The 25,419-nt window shown below is 49.9% G+C and overlaps 3 protein-coding genes across 9 annotated transcripts in view; 1 reads left to right on the forward strand and 2 right to left on the reverse strand.

The window, feature by feature from the left end:
• Positions 1 to 10,806, reverse strand: part of LOC310671628 (pleckstrin homology domain-containing family A member 3-like) — a 27,901-nt gene extending 17,095 nt beyond the window's left edge. The window contains exon 1 of one of the 5 annotated variants that reach the window (XM_083427986.1): positions 9,690 to 10,806. Coding sequence is in view for 2 of the 5 variants with exons in the window: in XM_083427983.1 (XP_083284109.1) it covers positions 476 to 515 (40 nt within the window). In the remaining 3 variants the exon portion in view is untranslated. The other 4 variants (XM_083427985.1, XM_083427987.1, XM_083427983.1 and 1 more) reach the window with 4 other exon arrangements.
• TARBP2 (TARBP2 subunit of RISC loading complex) lies at positions 4,745 to 18,181 on the forward strand. 3 transcript variants are annotated; one of them, XM_083427722.1, is made up of 9 exons: positions 4,745 to 4,887; positions 7,751 to 7,920; positions 10,820 to 10,925; positions 11,459 to 11,542; positions 12,832 to 12,904; positions 14,078 to 14,195; positions 14,824 to 14,951; positions 15,443 to 15,635; positions 17,619 to 18,181. In XM_083427722.1, the coding sequence occupies exons 1-9, from the start codon at positions 4,826 to 4,828 to the stop codon at positions 17,774 to 17,776; spliced, it is 1,092 nt and encodes a 363-aa protein (XP_083283848.1). In that variant the 5' UTR covers positions 4,745 to 4,825; the 3' UTR covers positions 17,777 to 18,181. The 3 variants fall into 3 exon arrangements, with proteins under 3 accessions (XP_083283848.1, XP_083283849.1, XP_083283850.1); XM_083427723.1 differs by having other exon boundaries at positions 4,748 to 4,887; positions 12,835 to 12,904; XM_083427724.1 differs by lacking the exon at positions 4,745 to 4,887 and adding an exon at positions 4,982 to 5,263.
• A 994-nt stretch (positions 18,182 to 19,175) lies between these two features.
• Positions 19,176 to 25,217, reverse strand: NPFF (neuropeptide FF-amide peptide precursor). The gene is made up of 3 exons (XM_083428133.1): positions 23,850 to 25,217; positions 21,214 to 21,344; positions 19,176 to 19,492 (listed from the first exon to the last, which is right to left on the reverse strand). Exons 1-3 carry the CDS (start codon positions 23,985 to 23,987, stop codon positions 19,369 to 19,371), a joined length of 393 nt encoding a protein of 130 aa, XP_083284259.1. The 5' UTR covers positions 23,988 to 25,217; the 3' UTR covers positions 19,176 to 19,368.
• Positions 25,218 to 25,419: the final 202 nt, after the last annotated feature.

A 25,419-nucleotide genomic window follows, 5' to 3' on the forward strand; every position in this document is an offset into this window, starting at 1 on the left:
AACCACACAGAGACAAATGAAACCACCAAACATAAGTCAGTGGGTGACACTTATTCCTTCCCCTCATCTCCACTGCTGGAAAAAGACCTGCAGCCGTTGAATTTTCCCCAGTTACGCAACTGCTACAAGGCGCAGAGAAAGATGGCAGCCCTTAAAACCCTTTGGCTGGGGAAGGAGCGGGTGCAAGTGAGATTCGGTTTCCTGGAAAGGGATGTAAGGATTAAGTCGCACAATGAGAAAGGGAGCATTTTGGGGGGCTGGGGTTACGGGGGGGGTAGGGGTGGGAGGAAGCCCGGACTCCTGGGTTCTATCCCCTGCCCTATGGGATAGCTGGGTTGCTAAGGAACGCGAAGAAAGGGGTACATATGATGGGGGGGGCAAGCGGATCCATGCGGGGAGCAGGAGGCGACGAAGGCAGAGGCCGCCTCCCCAAATGCAAAGCCCGACCCACTTGAGGACTCTCTCTCTCTCTCACCCGAAAGATAGTTGGTCCATTTCAGCAGCGCTCCCTCCATCACCAGCCCGGCTCGCTTACTGCCGCCGGTGCGCCGAGCAGAGCCAATTGCGGCTCCGGGCCGGTGGGGCCCGACCAATCGCGGGGCAAGTTGAGGGCGGGGACCAAGAACGGGGAGAAAGGGGACTTTCGGGGACGCGGGAGGGAAGCTAGGTAGGAACCAATCAGGCTGGGAAACGGGTCGGGGGAACAAAAGGTGGACGGACGGGGGGAAAAAGGAACGCTCGGAGCCGCCCGCCTAGCTCCGCGCAGTGGCTTATGGGCAATGTAGTCCCACTGGTCGCAGAGGCGTTGAACTCCGCGAGCACTTTTACTAAATGGGCAGCCCTGGACACTGTTGTAGAAACTCTTAGTCCCCTAGGTTCATGAACCGTCAAAGAAGAATGGATGGAGACAGGAGTAAAAATAATAATAATAAAAAAATTATTATTTATACTCCGCCCATCTGGCTGGGTTTCCCCAGCCACTCTGGGTGGCCTCCAACAAAACACTAAAATACAATAACCTATTAAACATTAAAAGCTTCCCTAAACAGGGCTGCCTTCAGATGTCTTCTAAAAGTTTGGCAGTTATTTTTCTCTTTGACATCTGATGGGAGGGCGTTCCACAGGGCGGGCGCCACTACCGCGAAGGCCCTCTGCCTGGTTCCCTGTAACTTGGCTTTTCGTAGCGAGGGAGCCGCCAGAAGGCCCTCAGCGCTGGACCTCAGTGTCCAGGCAGAATGATGGAAAAGGAGGAAAGAAGGAGGAAAGCAAGGAAGATATTTATTGTTGAAACAGAGTTTCCCTCGTCTCTCCTTTGCAAAGAGGTTAGGACCCAGAACAAGGGTGTGCAAGTACAGTGGTACCTCGGGTTACATACACTTCAGGTTACACACTCCGCTAACCCAGAAATAATGCTTCAGGTTAAGAACTTTGCTTCAGGATGAGAACAGAAATCGTGCTCCGACAGCGCAGCAGCAGCAGGAGGCCCCATTAGCTAAAATGGTGCTTCAGGTTAAGAACAGTTTCAGGTTAAGAACGGACCTCTGGAACGAATTAAGTACTTAACCCGAGGTACCACTGTAGTTTTAAGTAAGACTTTAGAAATTGCCCAGCCCCCTAGCCAAAGACCACCCAAAAAGCATCATCCATAGGTCACGGAAAGAGGTGGTCTACAACAGAAATTTGAAGGTGTGGCTTGACTTCTGCCTGACAAGATACCTGGTAATGGTCACTGAATGCATTCCCTGTCCAGTCTGGGTTATTCTTTCAAAATGGTAAATACCTCAGTTCTTGAATCCAGGTTGGAGGGTTCATACACAAAATATGTCCTTAAGACAGGATTTGTAGGATTTGCAAGTGAAAATAACTACTGGGAAAGGTTTCTCTGAGGTCTTTCCTTCTGCAGAGGAAGTATTTAGAATCATTAGGAGCCAACATGGCTTTTGGGATTGTTCTATAATCCATCAAACACTGCCCACTAGTGTGGACAGGGAAACATCAAGTTTGGAGTCCTAAAACTGAAAGTGCCTCATGTGTGCATAATCTTTCACAGGAAAACAGTGACTCATGTACACATAAATGCTCCAGTGTGCACACAGCTGTAGTTACACATCCTTAAGCTTCGTGTCAAGCTGCAGACTGCAAATTCTATACAGTATACACTTACTTGGGAATAATTCCATTAAATCCGTTGAATTTACTTTAAAGAGGTTAAGATTCCCCCCGCCCCCATAAGTGCAGCAAAGACCTGCACCAGCTTTTGGTACTTCCAGGAGGCTGGGAAAGAGACTATAATTGCCCTCCACAATATTTGTGTTTGTGCTGCTGTTGGCCTCCTCTGGTGGGGAGATGTGGGAGCCAGTTGTATGTTGTCTAGCCTGTGTGCCAGCTTTATGTCATCTGCCTTTCCCAGCTGAACTGCATTTGAGACAGCTCCTTGGAGTGGAGCAAAACCAGTAGCAGTGAAATAAAAAAAATTAAGGTCATATATATAATAATAATAAATGTTCATAAATGTACCAAGCAAACACGTACATAAAGATATAAACCACATGTCTGAAGCAGCACAGGAAAACAGTCCTGGAACCATTTTGACTCCCAAACTGACCAAATGTTTTCTCTGCAAGGTCAAAGGAAAATGGAAAAGCCTCCCCATTGTCTTTTCATTCACAAAACCTGTCTTAAGGGTATATCTGTGTATGAATAGGGTGAGCCTGTGACCTGGCTCAGGAACTAAGTATTTGTTATTACAAAAGACTGGCCAGGCTCCCCAGGGTATCCAATCAAGTAAGCATTAACAGGTAACCTGCCAGACAGGAGGTAAACAACGCACTCTAGACCGCCCTTTCTGTGATGTAGGTATGATATATCTGGGATGGTAGTCTTGAGCTACACCCCTTCTGTGATGTAGGTATGATGTTTCTGGGGGTGGTCTTGGACTCCAAGGCAGGCAATTTAAAATGTCTATATAAGGGCGGACACACCTTTGTTCTGGGTCCTCCTCCTTTCCTGCGTGAGAGGGGAGCACCCTGCTGCAACAGTTCAACAAAGATCAGGCTTACGAGCTGCTTTGCTTCTCAATATTCTCTGGTTTGCCTCTGTTCTTTTCTCTGACGGGTGGAGAACCTACAAAGGGCTCTATAAGGGCTTTTGTGTCCCCCACAAAGGAATAAGGGCAGATTTACGTTTATTACACCAGAAACTTTATTGTCAGTTAACTTACCAATCAGTCATGAACCCAAGTTACCTTGGATAGCTCAGTCGGCAGAGCGTGAAGCTCTTAATCCCAGGGTTGTGGGTTTGAGCCCCAAATGTGGGAAAAAGATTCCTGCGTTGCAGGGGTTTGGACTCGATGACCCGTGTGGTCTCTTCCAATTCTACAATTCTATTATTCCTTGCTTCACTAGTGCCTTCATCCATCATTACGGTGTTTAAGCCGAGCGTCGCTTTGGCAGGGTGTGGGTACTTGTACCAGGTGCCTTAACAGTATGCAACGTTCATGGGCGTAGACCTCAGAAATGATTGAAATGCATTAAAAAAACCCTCAATTAACTGTAGTTTTACCCTCCCCCCCCAGAAGAAGCCTGCCTCCCGTAATGTCATATTTCAGGGAGGATTTTTACCCGTGATCTCCCAATGAAGCACAACAACTTTTTAGGTGATCTCCCCAAAAATAGCTCAACAACCTTTTGCCCCCACCCCCTTAACAAAAACCCTGTCTACGCCCATGGCAACCAGGGCCGGATTTAGGTTTGATAAGGCCCTAAGCTACTGAAGGTAATGGCACCCTTTATATGTCTAGCTGTCCTTTGTCAACAAGAAATAGTCACTGTTTTTTGTGTTGAATATATGCTATATGGTAATTTATGGACTTAATAGGTATCTAAAGCCATTTGTACATAAAAATATGTATTTTATCAAAGTAATTGTTGAACTGAAATACAGTTAAGAAGAAGTATTTTAATAGTGAAATATGATTAAGAAGAAGTATATTAATAGTGAAATAATTATTAAGCTCTAACTTAAAATGATTTTTTACTCATAACAAACTTAATAATGCAAACACATTGGCATTTGGCAATAACAAAAGTTCCTTTAGAAACACAATTTACAAAGACTCACAATATAGTCTCTGGAAACTTGCTATAACATAAAATAATAAATAGTGAAAATATATGATGCAAACTACTAATAATTATAAACAGCAGAATGTAGGCACCCTATATACAGAAATGTGCAAACCAGTGATATTTTAGGGAGCAGGATAGCAGGCAGGGCCCATTACTTACATCATAGAAGCCTACACAACACAGAACACTGTTGCTGTATGTAGGTTTTATCTTATTTGTTTTTTATCTTATATTTTGGAAATGTGCATCCAGGGGTTTTTTTCTTTACTTTTTTCGGGGGGCCCCCCAAGAGAGTGGGGCCCTAAGCTATAACTTGTTTAGCTTATTCGTAAATCCGGCACTGATAGCAACGTTTACCTGTACTGATGGCAAGCGAAAGAAATACCTATTTGCCTGTCGCTGTATCTGTGACCCTCGGAGACTACTTCTCCCAGCGTGCATCGCGAGACAAGGCCCGGCCTCTGCTCGCTGTGCGGCCGAGCGGCCTTCTGGGAGTCGTAGTCCTCGTACCGAAGCCGCCTTGCGGCCTGGGCCCGGCGCCGGACTCCAACTTCCAGGATGCGCCTCGCAGCGCTCGGGAGGAGGCGGCGGCGGGGTGGCGCCAGGGCCGCCGCTTCCTCTCTCCCGGCCATTGTGAACCGGGCTGGCGGGCGGCGGGCGTTGCGGTGGCGGCGGCGGCGGCGGGGCAGGAGGAGGGAATGAGCGAGGAGGAGGCGGAGGAGCCTTGCGGGAGCGCGAGGAGCTGCGGCGGCTTCCCCAGGTGAAGGAATCCGCCCGCGCCGTTGCTAGGAGACGGGCGGGGAGGGGCGGGGGGAGGGAGGGAGGCAGGAGGAGGAGAAGCCCCGCCCCCTAGAGCGCCGTTGCTAGGATACCCCTCCTGGAAGAAGCAGCGCTCGGGCCTACGCTGCCATGATAACGGGAAGGCCCAAGCGGGGCATCACCTATGGCCTGGGCAATTATGGGAGGAGGGACTCGGACAGAGGATGGGTCCCGACTAAGAGGGATGGGGTTGGGGGCGACAGCGACCCATCCTGCCTCTCCCTAGGAGTGCGCAGTCTAGAGGACAACTCGGTCTTCAGAACAATCCTGCACCTGTCTATCCAGATGCCTGTCGTGGCTGAGTCCCAAGAGGACAGGTATAGGAGCGCAGCCTTGTTGTCTGCCTTTCCCATGACCCAGATAGAGCGGCTCCATTGGTAGAGAGCAAGACCCGTAATCCCAGGGTTGTGGGTTGGAGCCCCACGTTGAGCAAAAGATTCCCGCAGTGCGAGGACGTTGGAGTACAGTGGTACCTCAGGTTACATACACTTCAGGTTACAGACTCCGCTAACCCAGAAATAGTGCTTCAGGTTAAGAACTTTGCTTCAGGATGAGAACAGAAGTCGTGCTCTAGCGACGCAGTGGCAGCAGGAGGCCCCATTAGCTAAAGTGGTGCTTCAGGTTAAGAACAGTTTCAGGTTAAGAACGGACCTCCGGAACGAATTAAGTACTTAACCTGAGGTACCACTGAGGTACCCTCACGGTCCCTTCCCACTCCACAATTCTGTGGAAATGATTTCCTGAGACAGCACCAGCTTTCTGCATGTTTATAGGGACCTTGGTGCCGCTGAGGGGCTTACATAGTAGTGTACAAATAGGCGTACATAGAAGTGCCTCAGCAGAGATAAGCGTTAATGACTTCGTTAAGACTTACCGTATTGTAAGGGGGCACAGTGGAGCAGGAACCGGCAAGCCACTCCAGTATCCCTGCCAAGAAAACTCCATGGACAAAGACAACAGACAGGAGTGCCTGGCGTGCTCTGGTCCATGGGGTCACGAGGAGTCGGACACGACTAAACAACAACAAAAGGGGGCACAGAGCTGCAAGCCAGCAGCAGTTTATTTTGATGGAAGCTTGTATTATTTATTAAATTTGTATACTGCCCTATAGCCGCAGGTCTCAGGGTGGTTCACAGCATAAAATGACTAGATAGAAACACAAGATACATAACAAAAATAAAAACAGGAACAATCCAATAATCCCCCCATTTGCCATTTAAATTGGCATTGGATGTCAATCAGCCAAAGGCCTGGTTACAGAGGAATATTTTTGCCTGGTGCCTAAAGGTGTGTAAAGTGGCAGGCGAGCCTCCCTGGGGAGAGCATTCCACAAATGGGGAGCTACTGAAAAAAGGCCTGTTCTTTTGTTGCCACCCTCCAGACCTCTTGTGGAGGAGGCGCATGAAGAAGGGTCTCAGAGAATGATCTCAGGGTCCAGGTAGGTTCATATGGAAAGAGGTGGTCTTTGAGGTATTGCTGAAAAACACTCCCCAAGCAACATCCTTGGAACAACCATCCAAGTAGGACTGGAACCATTTGCAAAGTGGTGTCACCCACCCCTAACTTGGGACAGCTGCTTCAGAAGGATAGCAATGGTCAATGGCATCAAAAGCCACTTGAGAGGTCAAGGAGAATTAACAGGGACACATTTTCCCTGTCTCTCCTGACAGGGCGACCAAAGCTGTTTCTGTGCCAAAACTGAGCCTAGGAAACCGAGGAAATATCAGTTTCCTTCAAGAGCCCCTGGATCTGGTTCATCTTGCTCAGGAAACGGAAATTAGGGAGAGCCAGTGTGGTGTAGTGGTTAAGAGCAGTAGACTCGTAATCTGGTGAACTGGGTTCGTGTCTCCGCTCCTCCACATGCAGCTGCTGGGTGACTTTGGGCCAGTCACACTTCTTTGAAGTCTCTCAGCCCCACTCACCTCACAGAGTATTTGGTGTGGGGGAGGAAGGGAAAGGAGAATGTTAGCCGCTTTGAGACTCCTTCGGGTGTTGATAAAGCGGGATATCAAATCCAAACTCTTCTTCTTCTGTATGATTGAACACTTGTTCTTCAAGTGTTCTGGAATCAGGGCTTATAAGGATTTCGGTTTTCTCAGTGGCTGTTTAGCCATTAAAGCAAAACTGAGCTTGCTTTTACCAGGAAACTTACTAACACAAAACAATGGCTGCTGCCTTTATGCTGGAGAGGGGAAGCTGTGGCCCTGCAGTTGTTGTTGGATGCCATCTCTTATCAGACCCACCGGGAAGACCAGTTGGCAGGGATGATGCGAGTTGTAGCCCCAGCAACAGGTACCCTGTCCCTACCCAATTCTATTTTTGTGAGCATCAGGCTGGCCGCTCTTGCTTCTGGTCTGATCCAGCAAGGTAACTTTTCCATACTTCCTAAATTAGAAACCCCATGTCACTCATAAGAATGCATTGAAAGACAGTACTTATCCCGGTTAAAAGACAACAAGAGCTAAGTAATCTGCATTAAGAAATCTTTGGGGTGTAATCTTCATTTCTTTCCTGCTTTCTTATCCCTCCCGTCCTCACTAGGACCCCTGGTCCATGAAGCTAGGAGGGATGGGCCGACCTCATTGTACATTTGCTGTTGAAGGGACTTTGGCAGTAGTGAAATCTCTGTGGGAGTTTTAGAGGCTCCCACCAATGATAGAAGGTGTGGGGGGAAGAGACAAGCACATCCTTTGTTGCAGACGATGGACTCATGAAAGACAGAGAAATACTACTAGGTAAAAGGAGCCCTGGTGGAAGAGTAAGGTGGCTTCCAAGATCCAACCTTGTCTCCTTTTGACCCTCAGTATAGAGCAAATGCTGGCGTCCAACCCTGGCAAGACCCCTATCAGCCTGCTGCAGGAGTATGGGACACGCATAGGCAAAACCCCTGTGTACGATCTACTGAAAGCCGAGGGACAAGCACATCAGCCCAACTTCACCTTTCGCGTCACTGTTGGAGACATCAGCTGCACTGGTTAGTTGTGGTAAAGAACGGGAGTGTGGATAAACCAGTAGAATTTGGGCAGGGGAGGAAGAGGAAAGAACTCTCATATTTGGGGGTCGGATAGAGAAGATTGCATGTCTTCTACAGTCCTTCATATTTGTCTCAGCAGCAGAAAGGGGATGGAGTTTCTCCAGTTGTGCTTTTGAACTGGGCCTTCTGCCTGCTTCCAGTTAACTTTGGGTTTGCACCTACTTTGAGGGGCTCCCTATAATACAAGCTCCTCTTTAGCACACTGGTCCCCTTACCTTTTATCCAGGAGTGGGGAATCTTTTTGGTTCCATGGGCCAGATCCTACACCCACTTGTCAAGAACGCAGCATCATTATGATGTCACATAACTGATAGATGGGTTGTCATGCTCACCTGCCAGAATCCATTGCATGGGATTCTGAGCTGGCTGTTGAGCTGAACATAACATCCCTCCCCACTAATACAAATAAATAAATTGGAACCTTTTAGGCCACAGATAGAGAATCTGTGGCCCTTCAGATGTTGTTGGACGCAAACTCCTCTTAACAGCCCCAGCCAGCATGATTTGGTTTGATTTGACATGTGTATTAGAGGGGTAGGGGAGCGGGGGAAAAAATCACATCTGGTGACCAATGCTCCCCTTTGGTTTCAGATAATACTTGGGTAAGGTAAAGGTAAAGGGGCCCCTGACCATTAGATCCAGTCGTGACCGACTCTGGGTTGCGGCGCTCATCTCACTTTACCGAGGGAGCCGGTGTACAACTTCTGGGTCATGTGGCCAGCATGACTAAGCCGCTTCTGGCGAACCAGAGCAGCACACGGAAACACCGTTTACCTTCCCGCCGGAGCAGTACCTATTTATCTACTTGCACTTTGACATGCTTTCAAACTGCTAGGTTGGCAGGAGCAGGGACCGAGCAACGGGAGCTCACCTCGTTGCGGGGATTTAAACTGCCGACCTTCCGATCGGCAAGTCCTAGGCTCTGTGGTTTAACCCACAGCACCACCTGCGTCCCTAATACCTAATGGGTAGACGAGTCTAAAAAGCCTGGGACACAAATTTTCACAGCCCTCTAGTGGCTATGGTGGCTCATTTACCAGAAGTATCGTACTGAGCGTTATCTTTGGAAGTGTATACTCAATTCTGACCCAACTAAACCTCCTAGAACAAAATATGCACCAGGCCTTATAGACTCGTCTACCCATGTACTATCTGAAACCAAAGGGGCACATTGGTTTCCAGATGTGGAATATATTGGCATTATCTTCAGCTCTCCTTCCCCACTATGTTTTGCTTTTCCAACTACAGTTGAGCTCAAAGCAGCCCACCATAATAACAATAGCTGTAAAAATTAACAAGCGCTAACCATAATCATAATCGCATCAAGAGCACAGTAGCATATAAACAAAACAAAAACAAAATCAATTCATCAATCAATCAACACAATTCAGTGTAAATACAGAGTGATTCAAAATATCTGCCCTGTGCCAGTTGACTTACTCTCTCTGCAAAGGGGCTTCTTAACCCACCAGCGCAGCAGCAGCAGCAGCACATTCCAAGGTAGTTTTTCTGGGTTGTAGTCTGGCCACAACTGGAGGTTACCAGGTTGGAGAAGGGTGTCCTGACTCACTGCACCTAACTCACTTCTAGGTTTGGGGAGTAGAATGCAGGAGATGCTAGTTTCTAGACTTCTTTATGTAACCTGTTTGGTACCCTCTTCCTCTCAGAACTTGGGACCCTGAGCTGCTTGTTTGTTCTGTCACACTCACCAGATGTCCTCACAGGGTGGGTTTCTCACTGCTGGGCTCTTGGCAGCTTTTCTTGGAGAGTTCATTGGCCTACTGTCAGCTGACCATCAAGAGAACAGGATGCTGGACTAGTTGCTCCATTAACTTGACCCAGCAGACTCTTCTTAGAAAGTCATGCAGAGCTGTAACAAGATATAATCAAGAGGCAGATTAGGGCAAGGGTGGAGCCGCAGGCTTTGAAGGGAGCCTCCACCTAGACTTGGCTGACACTGCTTCTCAGGGGACAGTTGAGTTGCCAAGGCCTGATTGTGATGTCATACATAGCTGCAATGACAGATTCTGTATGTGGTTTGAACAGCCTTGCTAAAGCCCAGCATTTTCCCCTGATGATAACTGCTACTCTTTGCCTACGTACATGGCACCTGCCCCAACAAGCAATAATACCACAATTTCTACCCCTTTATTCCATGATTTTTCACAACTACTTTCACTACTATTTTACTTGTCTTTTTTCTTTCGCCGTGATTTTAATATGAATTAGCCTCACACTGTTATATTACTATTATCAGCCGGAGTGGCTTGGATCCTGCAAAAGGCACTCACAGCCCCTTCTTCTCTCTAGCCCGTCATTAACATTTAACTTCGGCAGGGGTGGGAGTGAATTTGTAGGAATTAAATTTTACCCTCAGTGACTGGACGGTCATAGTTCATTTTACTTTTTTAGACGCTACTTCTAAATGTGCATGTTTGCGTAACTTGGAAGCACGTTCCCTCATATCTTAACTGTCCGTGGAGGCATGGAAGTGCATGGGGATGTAGGAGAAAGAGTGAGCTTTCAAGCACCACCCACTCTGCTTGTTGTTGCAGTTCACAGTGGCCTATAGTATGGAATGCTGTCGCAAATGAGATGCAGCGCCGTGCTCTGTCCATGTGCTGCATTTGTGAAAAATACCAGCACGGTGACACTTTGCAAACAAAAGGAGCTTCAGTGCGGATTGCACCTGGATCTGGTCAGCCTGGAAGTCCCATATATGCTACCTTCCATTATGGAAGGAAGGCCGGGATATAAATAAGTTTCTCTGTCTGCCCTTCCGAGTGGCCCTTGCATCCTTGTGTCCCGACTCGCTTTCTCTCCCTTCTCCTGTCCTTAGGCCAAGGCCCTAGCAAAAAAGCAGCCAAGCACAAGGCAGCAGAGGTGGCACTCCGGCTTCTCAAGGGAGGAAACATGTTGGAGCCAGCAGCAGTGGAAGAAGCCAGGTGAGGGCTATGCACAGTCTGTACAGAAGGCTGGAACCCCCCCTTCTCCCATGCAGTTATTAGAAAATGAAATCCCCAGGGAATCTTCGGTCTACAACATCCTCTCTAGTTGCTTACTGTCTATGAAAGGTAATTTGCGGGCAGTTAGGACAAAGAGGTTGTTGATAAGTAAGCCAGTAAGTGCTGGCTTAGTGTCACGTGCAAACCAGGCCAATAAGGGACAGAAACTTTAAAAGAAGAAGAAGTTGAAATCTGTGGTTTGCATTCCGTGATGCAAATCGAGCAGCAGAGTCACAGGTGCACAGATTGTGCACAGTCATGGGAACAGGAGAGTTCAGCATTGAGCATTGTTGCACAGGCCTCTGTGGTTGAGGGAAGTTTGGGTGGAGGGAGCCTTGCTAGAGAACAGGAAGGGCCTGCACCCAAGTTCTGGGGGATGACGCGGGAGCAGTCTCTCATTTCGGGAAGTTTCTTCCACTGCATGCGCTCCTGCTACTGAGCGTGCTTTAATTTTGTCACCTTGTATTCCGAAGCTCTCCTTTTTCTCTAGAGCCCTTGGCTCAGACCACCGCTCCAGTCAACGCGCCTGTACCCACCTTGCCGGTTTCGTCTCCCAGGTAATGGGATAGAAGCGAAAGACAAAAGCACAAGGACTGGGCTGCCCAGAGTCCTCTGGCTGCTTCTCATGCACCCACATTTCCCCATAGGCCACCAGTGCATACTGGAACAAGCTGGTGCTTGCGGCAGGTCTTTCCCTTGTGTCTGACCTTGCTCCCCCCCCCCCCGTGGTTTTCCCATGGGCTGCAGAGCATCAGCTTGGGTGTGGGTTGGGTACACATTCCTGCAGGTATTCTACACTCAAAATAATAATAATAATAATAATAATAATTTATTATTTATACTCCGCCCATCTGGCCGGGTTTCCCCAGCCACTCTGGGCGGCTTCCAACAGAACACTAAAATACAATAACCTATTAAACATTAAAAGCTTCCCTAAACAGGGCTGCCTTCAGATGCCTTCTAAAAGTCAGATACAGTGGTACCTTGGGTTAAGAACTTAATTCGTTGTGGAGGTCCGTTCTTAACCTGAAACCTGAAGTCTGGTAGTTATTTTTCTCTTTGACATCTGGTGGGAGGGCGTTCCACAGGGCGTGTGCCACTACCGCGAAGGCCCTCTGCCTGGTTCCCTGTAACTTGGCTTCTCGTAGCGAGGGAACCGCCAGAAGGCCCTCGGCACTGGACCTCAGTGTCTGGGCAGAACGATGGAGGTGGAGATGCTACAGGAGGGGAAGTAAAATATCTTGCTTGCCCCTGGAGACACAGGCTATGGGTGGCTGTGTGGTGGTTAGTAGGAAGACCCCCTTTCAGTCTACCATCAATTCCCCTCTTAACACTGATTGGAGGAGGGTCCATGCCTTGCCCTACAGTGGAGCACCAACTAGGCCTGGGTGATGTATTGGTACACTGTCCAGGACTGGTTTGAGGGCCAGAGTACAATCGCACCATCACCCTACAGTATATCGTGGATGGGGCTTACCTGTGCCTTACCTTCTCAGGCTGCTGCCTCCTTCCTCCCTGTGCCGGGCGTTGGGGGCGGAGGGAGCTGTGGTGGTTTCACCCCGGCACCTCGCGGGGCTGATCTTCCTTTTCAACACTGCAATGTATCGCTATAGCATGAGGTTTAGGTGGTGATACGTTGCGATGTCGAAAAGCCGACATCGCCCAGCTCTAGCGCCAGTTGTAGGCGAGGCTCTCTTTGACGAGGCCCCTTCTCAGCTTTCCCTCCCCAGAAGGGCTCCTATGTTCCCCTACCTCTGCTTACTTTGTAGCGTGGGCAGGGTGTTCGGATTTGGGTCAGCAGAACCACCAGGGAGAATCCTTCACCTTGTGTCCTCTTTTTACCTAGAAGTTCCGCAATGGACATGAAGTCCCCAGTATCACCACAGCAGTCGGAGTGCAACCCGGTTGGCGCCCTGCAGGTAGGTTGCCCTCTTACCTGTGACTTTCTTCAGCCCCAAGCGCTTACAGGAGGAGGGGTATCAGTGAGTAAGCTTAGTCAGAAGTTGGTAGATCCACACTTTGCCCTACAGGAGAAAGGGTACTTCCCAGCAGCACCTTGTCCTACCGATCGCCTGTTTCATTCCCCACCCCGTTCTTCTAGTTGCTTGTTTGGTGGCGCTGTGGGTTAAACCACAGAGCCTAGGGCTTGCTGATCAGAAGGTTGGCGGTTCGAATCCCCACAATGGGGTGAGCTCCCGTTGCTCGGTCCCTGCTCCTGCCAACCTAGCAGTTTGAAAGCACGTCAAGTGCAAGTAGATAAATAGGTACCACTCCGGCGGGAAGGTAAACGGCGTTTCCGTGTGCTGCTCTGGTTCACCAGAAGCGGCTTAGTCCTGCTGGCCACATGACCCGGAAGCTGTACGCCGGCTCCCTCGGCCAGTAAAGCGAGATGAGCGCCGCAACCCCAGAGTCGTCCGTGACTGGACCTAATGGTTAGGGGTCCCTTTACCTTTTTAAGGCTACCCTAAAGTCCTGGTTTTGAAATGCAAGCTGGCATCCCAAAGTGAAAATTTGGTGTCACCATCCAGCACTTTTTCAAAAGTCTCTTTGGTATGGGAGCAGCTTTTGAAGCCATATAAGTTAGGCATGCTTGGATGTGCACACAAAGCTTTTTTGCCCCGTGGAATTTAGGATAGGAAGAACATGTATTTGCTGTAGCTCTGGAACGAAATTGGGCACACCCACCTCCAAGTGGATTCCAAACAGAGGTGACAAACAGGATTTTGAGCAGAAGCCATGACGCTTTAAACAGAATGCTGCTCCCATTTGCTGCATCATTCAGAACTACTAATAGTCTGTAGGTCTGTATCCACCCACCTTTTGGCAAACCACTCTCAGATCCCAATATGACTGTATAGCAAGGCTTCAGTACCCTGTCTTGATTTTCCTCCCAGTTACACTTTACAGCCCAAACGTACGTATGTGCTTTCTCCGGAAATAAGTACTGCCTAATTTAATTGGGCTTATACCCAAACTGCAGCTTTAGATGCTTCTACTGCAATGGTAGTGTCCTGAGCTGCCATTCCCTCTAGGAATCCAGGCCCAGAAAGGAAGAGGCAAGTGCTTTTCTAAAGCTGTCTCTCTCTCTCCAGGAGCTGGTGGTGCAGAAGGGCTGGCGGCTCCCCGAATACACCGTCACTCAGGAGTCAGGGCCAGCGCACCGCAAGGAATTCACCATGACCTGCCGGGTTGAAAGGTTCATTGAAATAGGTACGGCATCCGCAGACTTGAACCCCCATCCGCTCATGCTTTTAAACTGTTTGTGATTTGCAGTGCCCTGTGCGTGATTGGAAGTTTTCCCATAAAGGCTCCTTAGAACTTAGGAGGCAAGGGCCAATGCATCTGACAAGAGGAATGCAGGAAATCAGAGGGAAAGCATTGAGCTGCAGCCAGAGAGGACTTGGGAGACTATGATCTGGGCTGTAAGGACCAGGAGTGCACAACTGCAGTTCCCTAGGCCAAGTGTGGCAGCTCTGCAAGCACTCAAGTTAGGCTCCCCGTTTGGCTGCAAAGCTTCTGCGCCAAGGAAAGACAGAACCCCGCACCATTTGCAAGAGGACAAGCTGTGTCAGTTATGTAAAAACATGCTCTTTAGCAGCTGCTGTTGTGCTTTCTGCGTCAGGCAGGCTGGATGGGCTGCAAGGCAGGATCAATGCACAGGAGCTAAAAAAACAACAGTCAGGCTTGATGGGGGAAGCCTGAGGGAATTGGGAAGAGGTGTAGGCTCTTGCAGTCCCCTTGCACCCCAGGCTGCCCCCCACCCTTCTCTGCCCTCTCCTCTTTCAACATATCACAGCCCCCTTCCCGATCACCTTTTCGCCATTTCTTCTCTCTCTAGGCAGCGGCACCTCCAAAAAACTGGCCAAGCGCAACGCCGCAGCCAAGATGCTGGTGCGGATTCATAACGTGCCTCTGGACCCGCGAGAGGGCAGTGAGGCCGAAATGGAGGAAGACCAGTTCTCTATCGTGAGTCTGAGCGGTGGGGAGAGAAGCCAGAGTCGGGCAGCCGTACATGAACTTATTATGCAGCTTGCTGATGGGGCCTGAAAGGCTTTGCAGAAACTGGGAACTTGCTCCAAAGAGGGGAGCAGCCTCTTCGGCAAATTAAGCAAGAAGTAGCGATGGCCACTAACTTGGATGGATGGATAAATTCATGGAGGATAAGGCTCCATCAGTGGCTGCTCGATGTGATGGTCTCCACCAAATCCCTTGGAAGTCCCACCTTGGGAACCCCAAAAACATCTTGAGGGCCACAGTTCCCCCATCCCTGGGTTAGGAGGAAGCCGTGGCCACGAGAGTTGCTTGAGGAAACTTGCAGAGGTTGTGGCCTCTCGCTTCTTGGTCAGCACCACCTGGGAAGGCAGAGAGGGAGCTGTGCCTTGATGAGAATGATGGAAGGTGTGCAGCCAGAAGAGACATCCAACCTGTGTTTGATCTTTCTCTCTTCCACTCTTCAGATTGCAGGAACCAAGGTGGATGGAGTAAAGGGTCGGGGGTCTGGTTGCACCTGGGACTCTCTGCGCAACTCAGTGGGGGAGAAGATCCTGCACCTCAAAAGCCATCCCCTGGGAGTGCTGAATGCTGGGTTCTGCAGCCTCTTGCAGGAGCTGTCTGAAGAACAGAGCTTTGATATTAGCTACCTTGACATTGGTAAATAATAAGGCACAGGGGAGGGGGAGGAATTGCTTTCCTTGAGAGAACGGCCAGACCCTAACTTTTCCGAAAGGGCCCCTGCGTATGTGTGCATCCTTATTGATTTGAATGTGCGAAATTTTATATTTTCTGCTTGCAAGTTGAGCAGTCAAGTGACCCCCAAAAAACACCCCAACAAGTGGAAAGCTACCCACATGACCACTCACGAAACGCTCAAGAAAATAAACTGGGAGGAGCTTGGATTCTATCTCAGTAATCCACTGCAGGGCAAGCAAAGGCTTTGGTCAGGGCGCAAGCTAGACTTGGGGACAGAACTTTGGCATTCATCGGTTTACCAGGTGTGGTGAAGCCCACAGCCTATGGACCACATAAGCCCACATTGCAAGGTATTTTGTGGCTTCCAGGGACTCTCCACCCCCATTTCTTATTTTCTAAAATAACTAAAAATAAGATGTTATTGCACCTCTGACCTTTTGTCTTCCTCATGGTTATGTGCTGAGAACCCTGCCAAGTCCCTCTCCCCACATGAAAGGGAACTGACAGATGACTTACATTAATATCTGCTGTAGCATCATTACTTGCCCAGCACTGGGTTATGGGGGCCTGACTCCAGCCATATAAGGCCAGTTGCCCTGTGGGAATGAAAAGGGAAGTGAGCTGCGACATCCCAATTTATGCCAGCCTGTGAATCAACAGTTCCTTATGCCTCCATACATCTGCTATCCCCAGACTTGAGCATTAGGAAATGCGCACATTTTGCTTTCCTCTTGCTCTGCTGTGCTTTAATCCGCAGATGCCGAATTTGAATTAAATTGAATTATTCCATTTGAAGAACCAACCTGTTTTAATCTTCATAGAATTGCAGAGTTGGAAGGGACCCTAAGGGTCATCTAGTCCAGCCCCCTGCAGTGCAGGAAACACAACTAAGCATCCCTGACAGTTGGCCATCCAAGCTCTGCTTAAAATCCTCCAAGGAAGGAGAGTCCACAACCTCCCGAGGGAGACCGTTCCACCTTCAAATAGCTCTTACTGTCAGAATTTTTTTCCTGATGTTTAGTTGGAATCTCCTTTCTTGTACCTTGAATCCATTGGCTTGAGTCCTACCTCAAGAGCAGGAGAAAACAAGCTTGCTCCATCTTCCATGTGACAGCCCTTAAGATGTTTGAAGATGGCAGTCAGATTCCCTCTCAGTCTTTCAGGCTAAACATATCCAGCTCCTTCAACTGTTCCTCATATGGCTTGGTTTCCAGGCCCTTGGCCATCTTGGCTGCCCTCCTCTGCTCACGTTCCAGCTTGTCAGTATTCTTCTTAAATCGTGGAACCCAGAATTGGACATAGTATTCCAGCTGTGTTCTGACCAAGGCAGAATACAGTAGGACTGACGTCCCTTGATCTGGACGCTACATTCCTGTAGATGTAGCCAGGAATAGCAATAGCTTTTTTTGCTGCTGCATCACACTGTTGCCTCATGTTAAGCTTATGGTCCACCAAGACCCCTAGATCCTTTTCACATGTAGAAAGTTAGTAAAGGTAAAGGGACCCCTGACCATTAGGTCCAGTCGTGGCCGACTCTGGGGTTGCGGTGCTCATCTCGCTTTATTGGCTGAGGGAGCCGGCATACAGCTTCCGGGTCATGTGGCCAGCATGACTAAGCCGCTTCTGGCGAAACCAGAGCAGCGCACGGAAACACCATTTACCTTCCCGCCAGAGCGGTACCTATTTATCTACTTGCACTTGAACATGCTTTTGAACTGTTAGGTTGGAAGGAGCAGGGACTGAGCAACAGGAGCTCACCCCGTCGCGGGGATTTGAACTGCCGACCTTCTGATCGGCAAGTCCTAGGCTCTGTGGTTTAACCCACAGTGCCACCTGCGTCCCTTAAAGTTAGTATCCACCTTGAACTTTCCAGACGGAGAAGGCTGTACGCAGAGATGTTGTTTTGCTGGCCTGGATGATGCGGTACCTTTTCTCTTCCTACAGATGAGATGAGTTTAAGCGGCCTGTACCAGTGCCTGGTGGAGCTCTCAACACAGCCAACCACAGTGTGCCACGGCTCAGCCATGTCCCGCCACGCCGCGCGTGCTGATGCTGCCCGCAATGCCCTTCAGTACCTGAAGATCATGGCAGGGGGCAAGTGAGGCCACACGGAAGACTCTGGGCACCCGCCATTCCTCAAAACAGCTTGTCTCCATCTTCCAGCCTGCTAAAGGATGTACCCTTATTTTTGCCCATCGTTTATGGGCAGGGGCACCGACCTCCCTGATGTTCTGTGGAGGGTGGAGAGGGGGCTGTGCTTCAAAACTGAATTCAAGACTCGGAGAGGATGTTTGCTGTACCTGCAGCAGAGACTAGGCTCGCAGAGACTTGTAGCTCTGAGCGCTAAGTGCTGGGGGGGGGGGCTGCTGGGAGGTCAGGGTAGCCCCACCTCTGTGGGTCACCTGATGCCCGTCACCTTGTTTTTTTCCTCGTTGTGGAGGGACAAACACTGACCATTTCTGCCATAACTGGGAGTTGCAATAAACCAGATTTTTTTTTATAAGAAAGTGTCTTCTTTTACCTACTGAGCCCGCCCTGAGATGGGGGGGGGGGTGCACCCCTCCAGATCTTGCAACTCCCATGATCCTTGGTCATTGGCCATGCTAGCTGGGGCTGATGGGAGTTGGAGACCACCACCAACAGGGGAAGGGGGGGTGCTACAGGTTGCCCACAGTTGCTGTCCACAGACACATCTAGAATTCTACACCTGCTGACCACTGCTGCATCAGGCCGAGGCCCTAAGGCAGAATTGAATGGTCCCATTATCCATTCCACTCCCCCTCCTTCCTGAGTCGAAGCAGTCAAAGATGATCGAATTGTGGAGTCGCAAGGGGCCCTGATGCTCATCTCATCCAACCGCCTGCAGTGCAGGGAATTGAACCTGCAAACTTGGTGTTATCAGCACTACGCTGTAACCAATGGAGCTATCCAAGCCAAAAGGCAGTTACTTCTGAATACAGGGGATGCTCCCACTGCTGGCATTATCATATGCTTTCCAGAAGCATTTGGGTGGCTGCTCTTAGAAACAAGATACTGGGTGAGATGGAGGCAAGTAATTTGCTTGAGACCAAGGCAAAGGAGAGATGGCAGCCCTAATTTCCCTTCCCAAAAGCATCATTCGTTTAATTTGCTGAGACACACTTGAAATTGCTCCTTTCCAAATTTCCTCTCCAATGGTAGCCAAGCGGCCCTGGAGCTGTTGGGTCGCTATAGACGGGGGTAATTTTCTCTGATTTTCCTCTCCATCCTCCTCCCTCGTGAAGAAATTTTGTGGGACTCTTGGCACACCTTGCTCTGGTGACCAGCTTCCCATGTTGTGACCCCCCAGTGGCAGAGAGTTCCATAAGTTGATGGTGTATTATGTGGGGGGAAATATAAGATTTACAGAACTGGTATATGGCAACGCTGCCTGAATGATGGGAGTCTTGACAATGTCAGGAGGACCACGGGTTCCACATCCCTGCTCTAGCCCGCCTACGTGACGGAAAAGATTGTAGTAGGTTCCAAGATGTAACCATTTTTATTATTAGCAAGGGGCAAAGCACAAACCCCTAAACAGGAGGGTCAGTCACCCGGGTAACCCAGGGACGACACAGAAGGACGAGCGGAAGGGGAGGCTTTTCGACCCAGTGCGGCACTAGTTCTCGGTGCAAGGACCGGGTGGTGGCAGTTCTGTGCGTTGCTGTCCTCGACTTCATTTCTTCTTGCCAAAGCGCTGCGGAACAGCCATGCTCAGAAACTGAGGAGCCACGGCGTCCCAAGCCCGTGGCTTGATTAGGCCACCGCTGCTGGAGCTGGCCCGGGCCTCACGGCCAAATCTGCAGAAATAATAATAATAATTTATTATTTATACCCTGTCCATCTGGCTGGGTTTCCCCAGCCACTCTGGATGGCTTTCGACAGAATATTAAAATAGTAAACATTAAAAGCTTCCCTAAACAGGGCTGCCTTCAGATGTCATCTGGTAGTTATTTTTCTCTTTGACATCTGGTGGGAAGGCATTCCACAGGGCGGGTGCCACTACCGAGAAGGCCCTCTGCCTGGTTCCCTGTAACCTGGCTTCTCGCAGCGAGGGAACCACCAGAAGGCCCTCGGCACTGGACCTCAGTGTCCGGGCAGAACGATGGGGGTGGAGACAGAGATGGAAAGCAGCACAAAGCAGGTTGCCTGGGGAACATTTTTGGCACTCAAAAACAGAGCACTTGTAGCTCCCTGTCCTCTTTGTCCTGCAGGTCATCACTTCTGTCAGACGGATGGTGAGAAGGAAGCAGAGTGTGCAGCTTGGTGTCTTGGAATAGTGCTTTGCTTTCCCCCGCCGTCCCTGTCCCCAAGAGAACAGAATTGCATCATCCAGAACTACTGAAATGAACCAGAGTCCCCTTATTGTTGCTGCAGGAATTGATGGGTGGGGATTTGAACACAAGACAAGGGAAGGATTGAAAAACGGTTCAGTTTTTAGGGGCATTGCAAGCACAGCTTTTGCAATGGGTGTTCTGAGCAGTTGCAGAAAAAAGGTCGTAGGGATGAAGGGTCTAAGAAAGACCCGTGAAACTGACAGGTGGGTCTTTGTCATTTAGATAGCAAGGATGCTGTGTTTGTCTTTTAAAAATTGACTCTTAAATGGGGGAGCCTATGCCTGATCTGGGGACGCGGGTGGCTCTGTGGGTTAAACCACAGAGCCTAGGACTTGCCGATCAGAAGGTTGGCAGTTCGAATCCCCGTGACGGGGTGAGCTCCCGTTGCTCGGTCCCTGCTCCTGCCAACCTAGCAGTTCGAAAGCACCTCAAAGTGCAAGTAGATAAATTGGTACCGCTCTGGCGGGAAGGTAAACGGCATTTCCGTGCGCTGCTCTGGTTCGCCAGAAGCGGCTTAGTCATGCTGGCCACATGACCTGGAAGCTGTATGCCGGCTCCCTCGGCCAATAAAGCGAGATGAGCACCACAACTCCCGAGTCGGTCACGACTGGACCTATTGGTCAGGGATCCCTTTACCTTCACCTTTTTATGCCTGATCTGTGGGAATTGTGAGGCCTTGGAGAAGCTAGAACGCCTTCAAATACTATTCGGATGGAAAATACTCAAACCATTGTCAGGATACTCCACTTGAGGAGTTTGGATTTGATATCCCGCTTTATCACTACCCGAAGAAGTCTCAAAGCAGCTAACATTCTCCTTTCCCTTCCTCCCCCACAACAAACACTCTGTGAGGTGAGTGGGGCTGAGAGACTTCAGAGAAGTGTGACTAGCCCAAAGTCACCCAGCAGCTGCATGTGAAGGAGCGGAGACGCGAACCGGTTCACCAGATTACGAGTTTACCACTCTTAATCACTGCACCACACTGGCTCTGGGTCTCCCATCCCAGTCCATGGCCAAAATGAAACAACAGATGTAATTCCAAGAACTGGAAAATTAGCACAAATGGAACTTTAAAAAGGAAGGGGGGAAATTAAATGAACCGCCCCCTCCATTCACTTGTGCTCCCCCTAGTGTAGCCAGAATACGTGCTTCTGCCTGGCTGCATTGACCCCCACACTCCTTACCTTTGGGGCTGGAACAGGAAGGAGGGGCTGCGACCAGGTCTCTGCACAGCATGAAGGAGGGAGCGGAGAAGGGCACCCAGGGGATGCTCCTCAGGGGGAATCTGGACGGGATGGTCCTCATTTTCTTGCAGCTGGGTGGACAAATATAAAGTCGGGGTCATTTGAGAAATTCAACAAGAGACGAGTTCCCTGCAAGACCAGGAAGTAGCTTGAGGACCAGGGAAAACAGCATAGGCATCGCATTATTCATAGAATCAAAGAATCACAGAAGGGTCCATGGAGGTCATTTAGTCCAGGGTCGGATTTAGGTTTGATGAGACCCTTAAGCTACTGGAGGTAACGGGGCCCTTTATATGTCCAGCTGTCGTTTGTCAACAACGAATTGTCGCTGTTTTTTTGTGTTGAATATATACTATATGGTAACTTATGGACCTAATAGGTATCTAAAGCCATTTGCACATAGCAAAATATGTATTTTATCAAAGTAATTGTTGAACTGAAATACAATTACATTTTCTGGGGGCCCCCAAGAGAGTGGGGCCCTAAGCTATAGCTTGTTTAGTTTATACGTAAATCCAGCACTGATTTAGTGCAACTCCCTGCAATGTGGAAACCCTTTTGTTCAATGTGGGATTTGAACCACAACCTTGAGATTACGAGTCTCATGCTGTACAGACTGAGCTGGCTGGCTCCTCACAGTTGCGTAATGATGGTAAATATTGAACAGCAGTCAGCTCTATCCACCCAACATAATGTCAAGCCAATTATATTTCTTGCAATTTCACACACACACACACACACACACACACACACACACACACTTTGCACACCAAAAGCAGCTGGATTTCTGTGGATTGCCTTACACAAATTGTAAATATTGGCAAAATCCAACAGAGTCTTGTGACACCTTTATTATGACATAAGCTCCATCTGGTGGAATGGTCTCTAGTCCACTAAAGCTTATGCCATTTGTCTGGGTTGTCTCCAACAAGTTTCACTTAGAGTAGACACACTGGAATAAATGGACCCAAGTTAGTCACGTTTATTAATTTCAGTACATCGACTCTGAATAGCACTGGATACAACTCTTTATCTTTAAAGGTGCCAGGAAGACGCATTGTTGGTTTCGCTTCATCACAGGCTTAACATGCTCTGAAAATTGTGTGAATATCTGTTTGCTTCTTACACATAATTTCATTTTCTCTGCATGGGGAGAGTAAGCAGCTATGCAGGGTACCTGTGGACCGCCAGGAACTCTGACTGATCACCTTCTGCTTTTGGCTTTCTGGGATTCACACTCACACTTCCATGTTTAGAAACTTGCTTTTAAAAAGGAAAGGAAAGGAAAGGAAAGGAAAGGAAAGGAAAGGGAGATTCTGAGGATTCTTGTGCCTTGCGTATGCTAGAGCTATGTTGTTGTCACAGGGTATATACCCAGCCCTAAATAAAACCCAGGAGGAGCTCGGGTTAACACCTTAATAATGCAAAGCACTTTGCATACCTTCACAGGAATCTTTTACAACAGCACTGCATGGTAGGCATGCACTATTATGCCCATTTTGCAGCTAGAAAGGACTAGATAGTATGGCTTGATCAAGGCCACCTAGTGAGTTTGTGGCTGAGGAGGATTTGATCCCAAGCTCCATCAGTCTTAGAGCCCCACAGATTGCAATGATGCCACCCTCTCCTGGGGGGGGGGGGCAACTGCCTGGATCTCAGCAAGCGTCTGGGAAAGAAAGAAAGATAGAAGGAAGGAAGGAAGGAAGGAAGGAAGGAAGGAAGGAAGGAAGGAAGGAAGGAAGAAAGAGAGGAAGGAAGGAAGGAGGGAAAGGTCCTCATTTGCCAATTCCACTCTGGGCTTATGTTATACTGACTTTCTGGAGGCAGCAATGGCTTCCGGCTTGGCCAAACTTTTCTCCCTCTCTTTATTGCGTAGAGGACCCAAAACACCTCCACAAGTCCCTGTGGCATAATGGTTAGTGTGCTGGACTAGGACAGGGTAGGTAAAGGGACCCCTGACCATTAGGTCCAGTCATGACCGACTCTGGGGTTACTGTGCTCACCTCGCTTTATTGACCGAGGGAGCCGGCGTACACCTTCCGAGACATGTGGCCAGCATGACTAAGCCGCTTCTGGCGAACCAGAGCAGCGCACGGAAACGCCGTTTACCTTCCCGCCGGAGCGGTACCTATTTATCTACTTGCACTTGACATGCTTTTGAACTGCTAGGTTGGCAGGAGCAGGGACCAAGCAACGGGAGCTCACCCTGTCGCGGGGATTCGAACCGCTGACCTGCTGATCGGCAAGTCCTAGGCTCTGTGGTGTAACCCACAGCGCCACCCGTGTCCCCATAGGGTAGAGTCAGGTTCAAATCCTCACTCAAGCCACACAATGAGCGAATTGGGGATTATAAACCCAGGCTTGTTCACTGTGGGACTCTGGGTCTGTTATGCTCTCTCAGCCCAGCTGACTTCACAGGGCTGTGGGAGGAGGATAAAAAAGTGTGTGTGTGTTTGTGTGGTGTCTGTGAACAGAGCCATGCCCACCACCCTGCAATAACTAACTAAGCAGCATCGAAGTTTGCTTGGCACCCTCCCCTACCCTCTAGGCCGCCGCCTCGTCGAAGGCCAACTCACCATCCAGCTGAAGAGTCTCTCAGGGTAGCCGTCGGGCTCCTCTGCCTCTTGGGAGCCGATCCCTTCCTCAAGGCTTTGACTTGGCTTGAGGCTGCCGGAGAGCAATGCCAGGGCGAGCAGAAGGCGGGCAGCTTCCATGTTGCCAGGCCTGCTCTCTCTCAAAGCGCTTCCCTTTTTGCTTTGGCGCTGCCTTTATATATCTGTCTCCAGCGCGGGTGATGGTGGTGGGGCACAAGCAGCACAGGGTGGGATTGATGGCAGTGACGGCGACCCATTTGTAAGGCGATGTTTGCGAGGGGGGCCCGCCGGCACCTCCCCGTGACGAGCGGAGAGGGACCGCCACGGCCCCCCCGACAGAGCCTCCGCCACCGCTGGCTGGGGCTGATTTGTGCGTAATTGCGAGGATAAATCCAGCCCAAAACGGCTCTCTTAAGTCCTGTTGGGGATTTGGTAGCTAATTGCTTGTACGTCGCCGTTTGTACGCCACCCGGGGGGGACAGAGGCCCAGGTTCTTCGCCGGACACTGACCGCTTCCCTCACACTCCCCAAGGTCTCCCACCGCCAGCTTGATGGGCCCGCAAACGCCAGAGGCGACTCGGGACCAGACATTTGTCACGTCGCTGCTTGCACAGCCGGCTCTGCAAAGCCCCGGTCCCCGGGGCGTTCACGTCGACGAAGCTGAGCTTTTTACAGCTTAATGAAACCCATTTACCAAGAAACGGGAAAACAGGAAAACAGGCAAGCAACGGGACAAGGATGGGGGGGGGGGGAGCTACTGAGGTTGGGGGAGGTTGAAGTGCAGGCCCAGGCCCCAAACGACGCAGCCCTAGATGTTCAGGTGTGGGGCGTGTGGGGGTCTCATCCATTTTAAGTTGGTGCGGATATTTTCTTTCCAGATTTGCCACACAGAGGGCTACTACACCATTCTTTTTTTGGGGGGGGGACAGGCTGCACAACTGGGGACAGGCAGAAATCAAGAGGCCTGGCACTGGAAGTAACTCCACCTGTTGGATTTCTGCCTATCAGACAGCTGGTTAGAAGACACTGCTTGCTTTTAATAAAGGCGGCTGGAACAGGCAAGGCTTTGGATAAAAGAAAACAGTTGAGAGAGACAGCGTCTCCTGATCACTCGCTCCTTGCTCCATTTACTGCCGCATCGGACGGCCAGGCTTCCCCCAGCACAGGCTGGCAGGCAGTGCAGCATGGCCCCGCTTGGCTCCAGTGGGGAGCGGCTCCAGCAGCATCAGCGACTTGCCTGCCCCGGGCACTAGCAACCCATGCTATGCCTCTGTCAGAAGGAACAGCCGCTATGAAACCGAACCTGGGTGAAGGCAGATAGCTGGGAAGGGGGAGACTCAAAACACAGTGCAATCAAATCTAGTAGCCGCAGCAGTAGGTCACATGAAAAGGGGTGAATGTGTTTGCAGCAGCTAGACTGGTGACTGGGAGTGGCCGCAGAGACCGCATAACACTGGTCCTGAGAGATCTGCATTGGCTCCCAGTACTTTTCCGAGCACAATTCAAAGTGTTGGTGCTGACCTTTAAAGACCTAAACGGAATCGATCCTGTA

Source organism: Podarcis tiliguerta (assembly GCF_965153285.1).
Source record: "Podarcis tiliguerta genome assembly, chromosome: 2".
NCBI classification, from domain to species: Eukaryota; Metazoa; Chordata; class Lepidosauria; order Squamata; family Lacertidae; genus Podarcis; species Podarcis tiliguerta.

Bases quoted from the DNA above. Each gene is read 5' to 3' on its own strand.
- NPFF (XM_083428133.1), bottom strand. From the start codon at position 23,987: ATGGAAGCTGCCCGCCTTCTGCTCGCCCTGGCATTGCTCTCCGGCAGC. The intron at 21,345-23,849 runs GTGAGTTGGCCT...TTGTCCACCCAG, and splicing joins AGAGACTCTTCAGCTGGATG to CTGCAAGAAAATGAGGACCA. The intron at 19,493-21,213 runs GTAAGGAGTGTG...TTATTTCTGCAG, and splicing joins TTCCTGTTCCAGCCCCAAAG to ATTTGGCCGTGAGGCCCGGG.
- TARBP2 (XM_083427724.1), top strand. From the start codon at position 5,037: ATGATAACGGGAAGGCCCAAGCGGGGCATCACCTATGGCCTGGGCAAT. The intron at 14,196-14,823 runs GTACGGCATCCG...TTCTCTCTCTAG, and splicing joins TGAAAGGTTCATTGAAATAG to GCAGCGGCACCTCCAAAAAA. The intron at 15,636-17,618 runs GTAAATAATAAG...CTCTTCCTACAG, and splicing joins TATTAGCTACCTTGACATTG to ATGAGATGAGTTTAAGCGGC.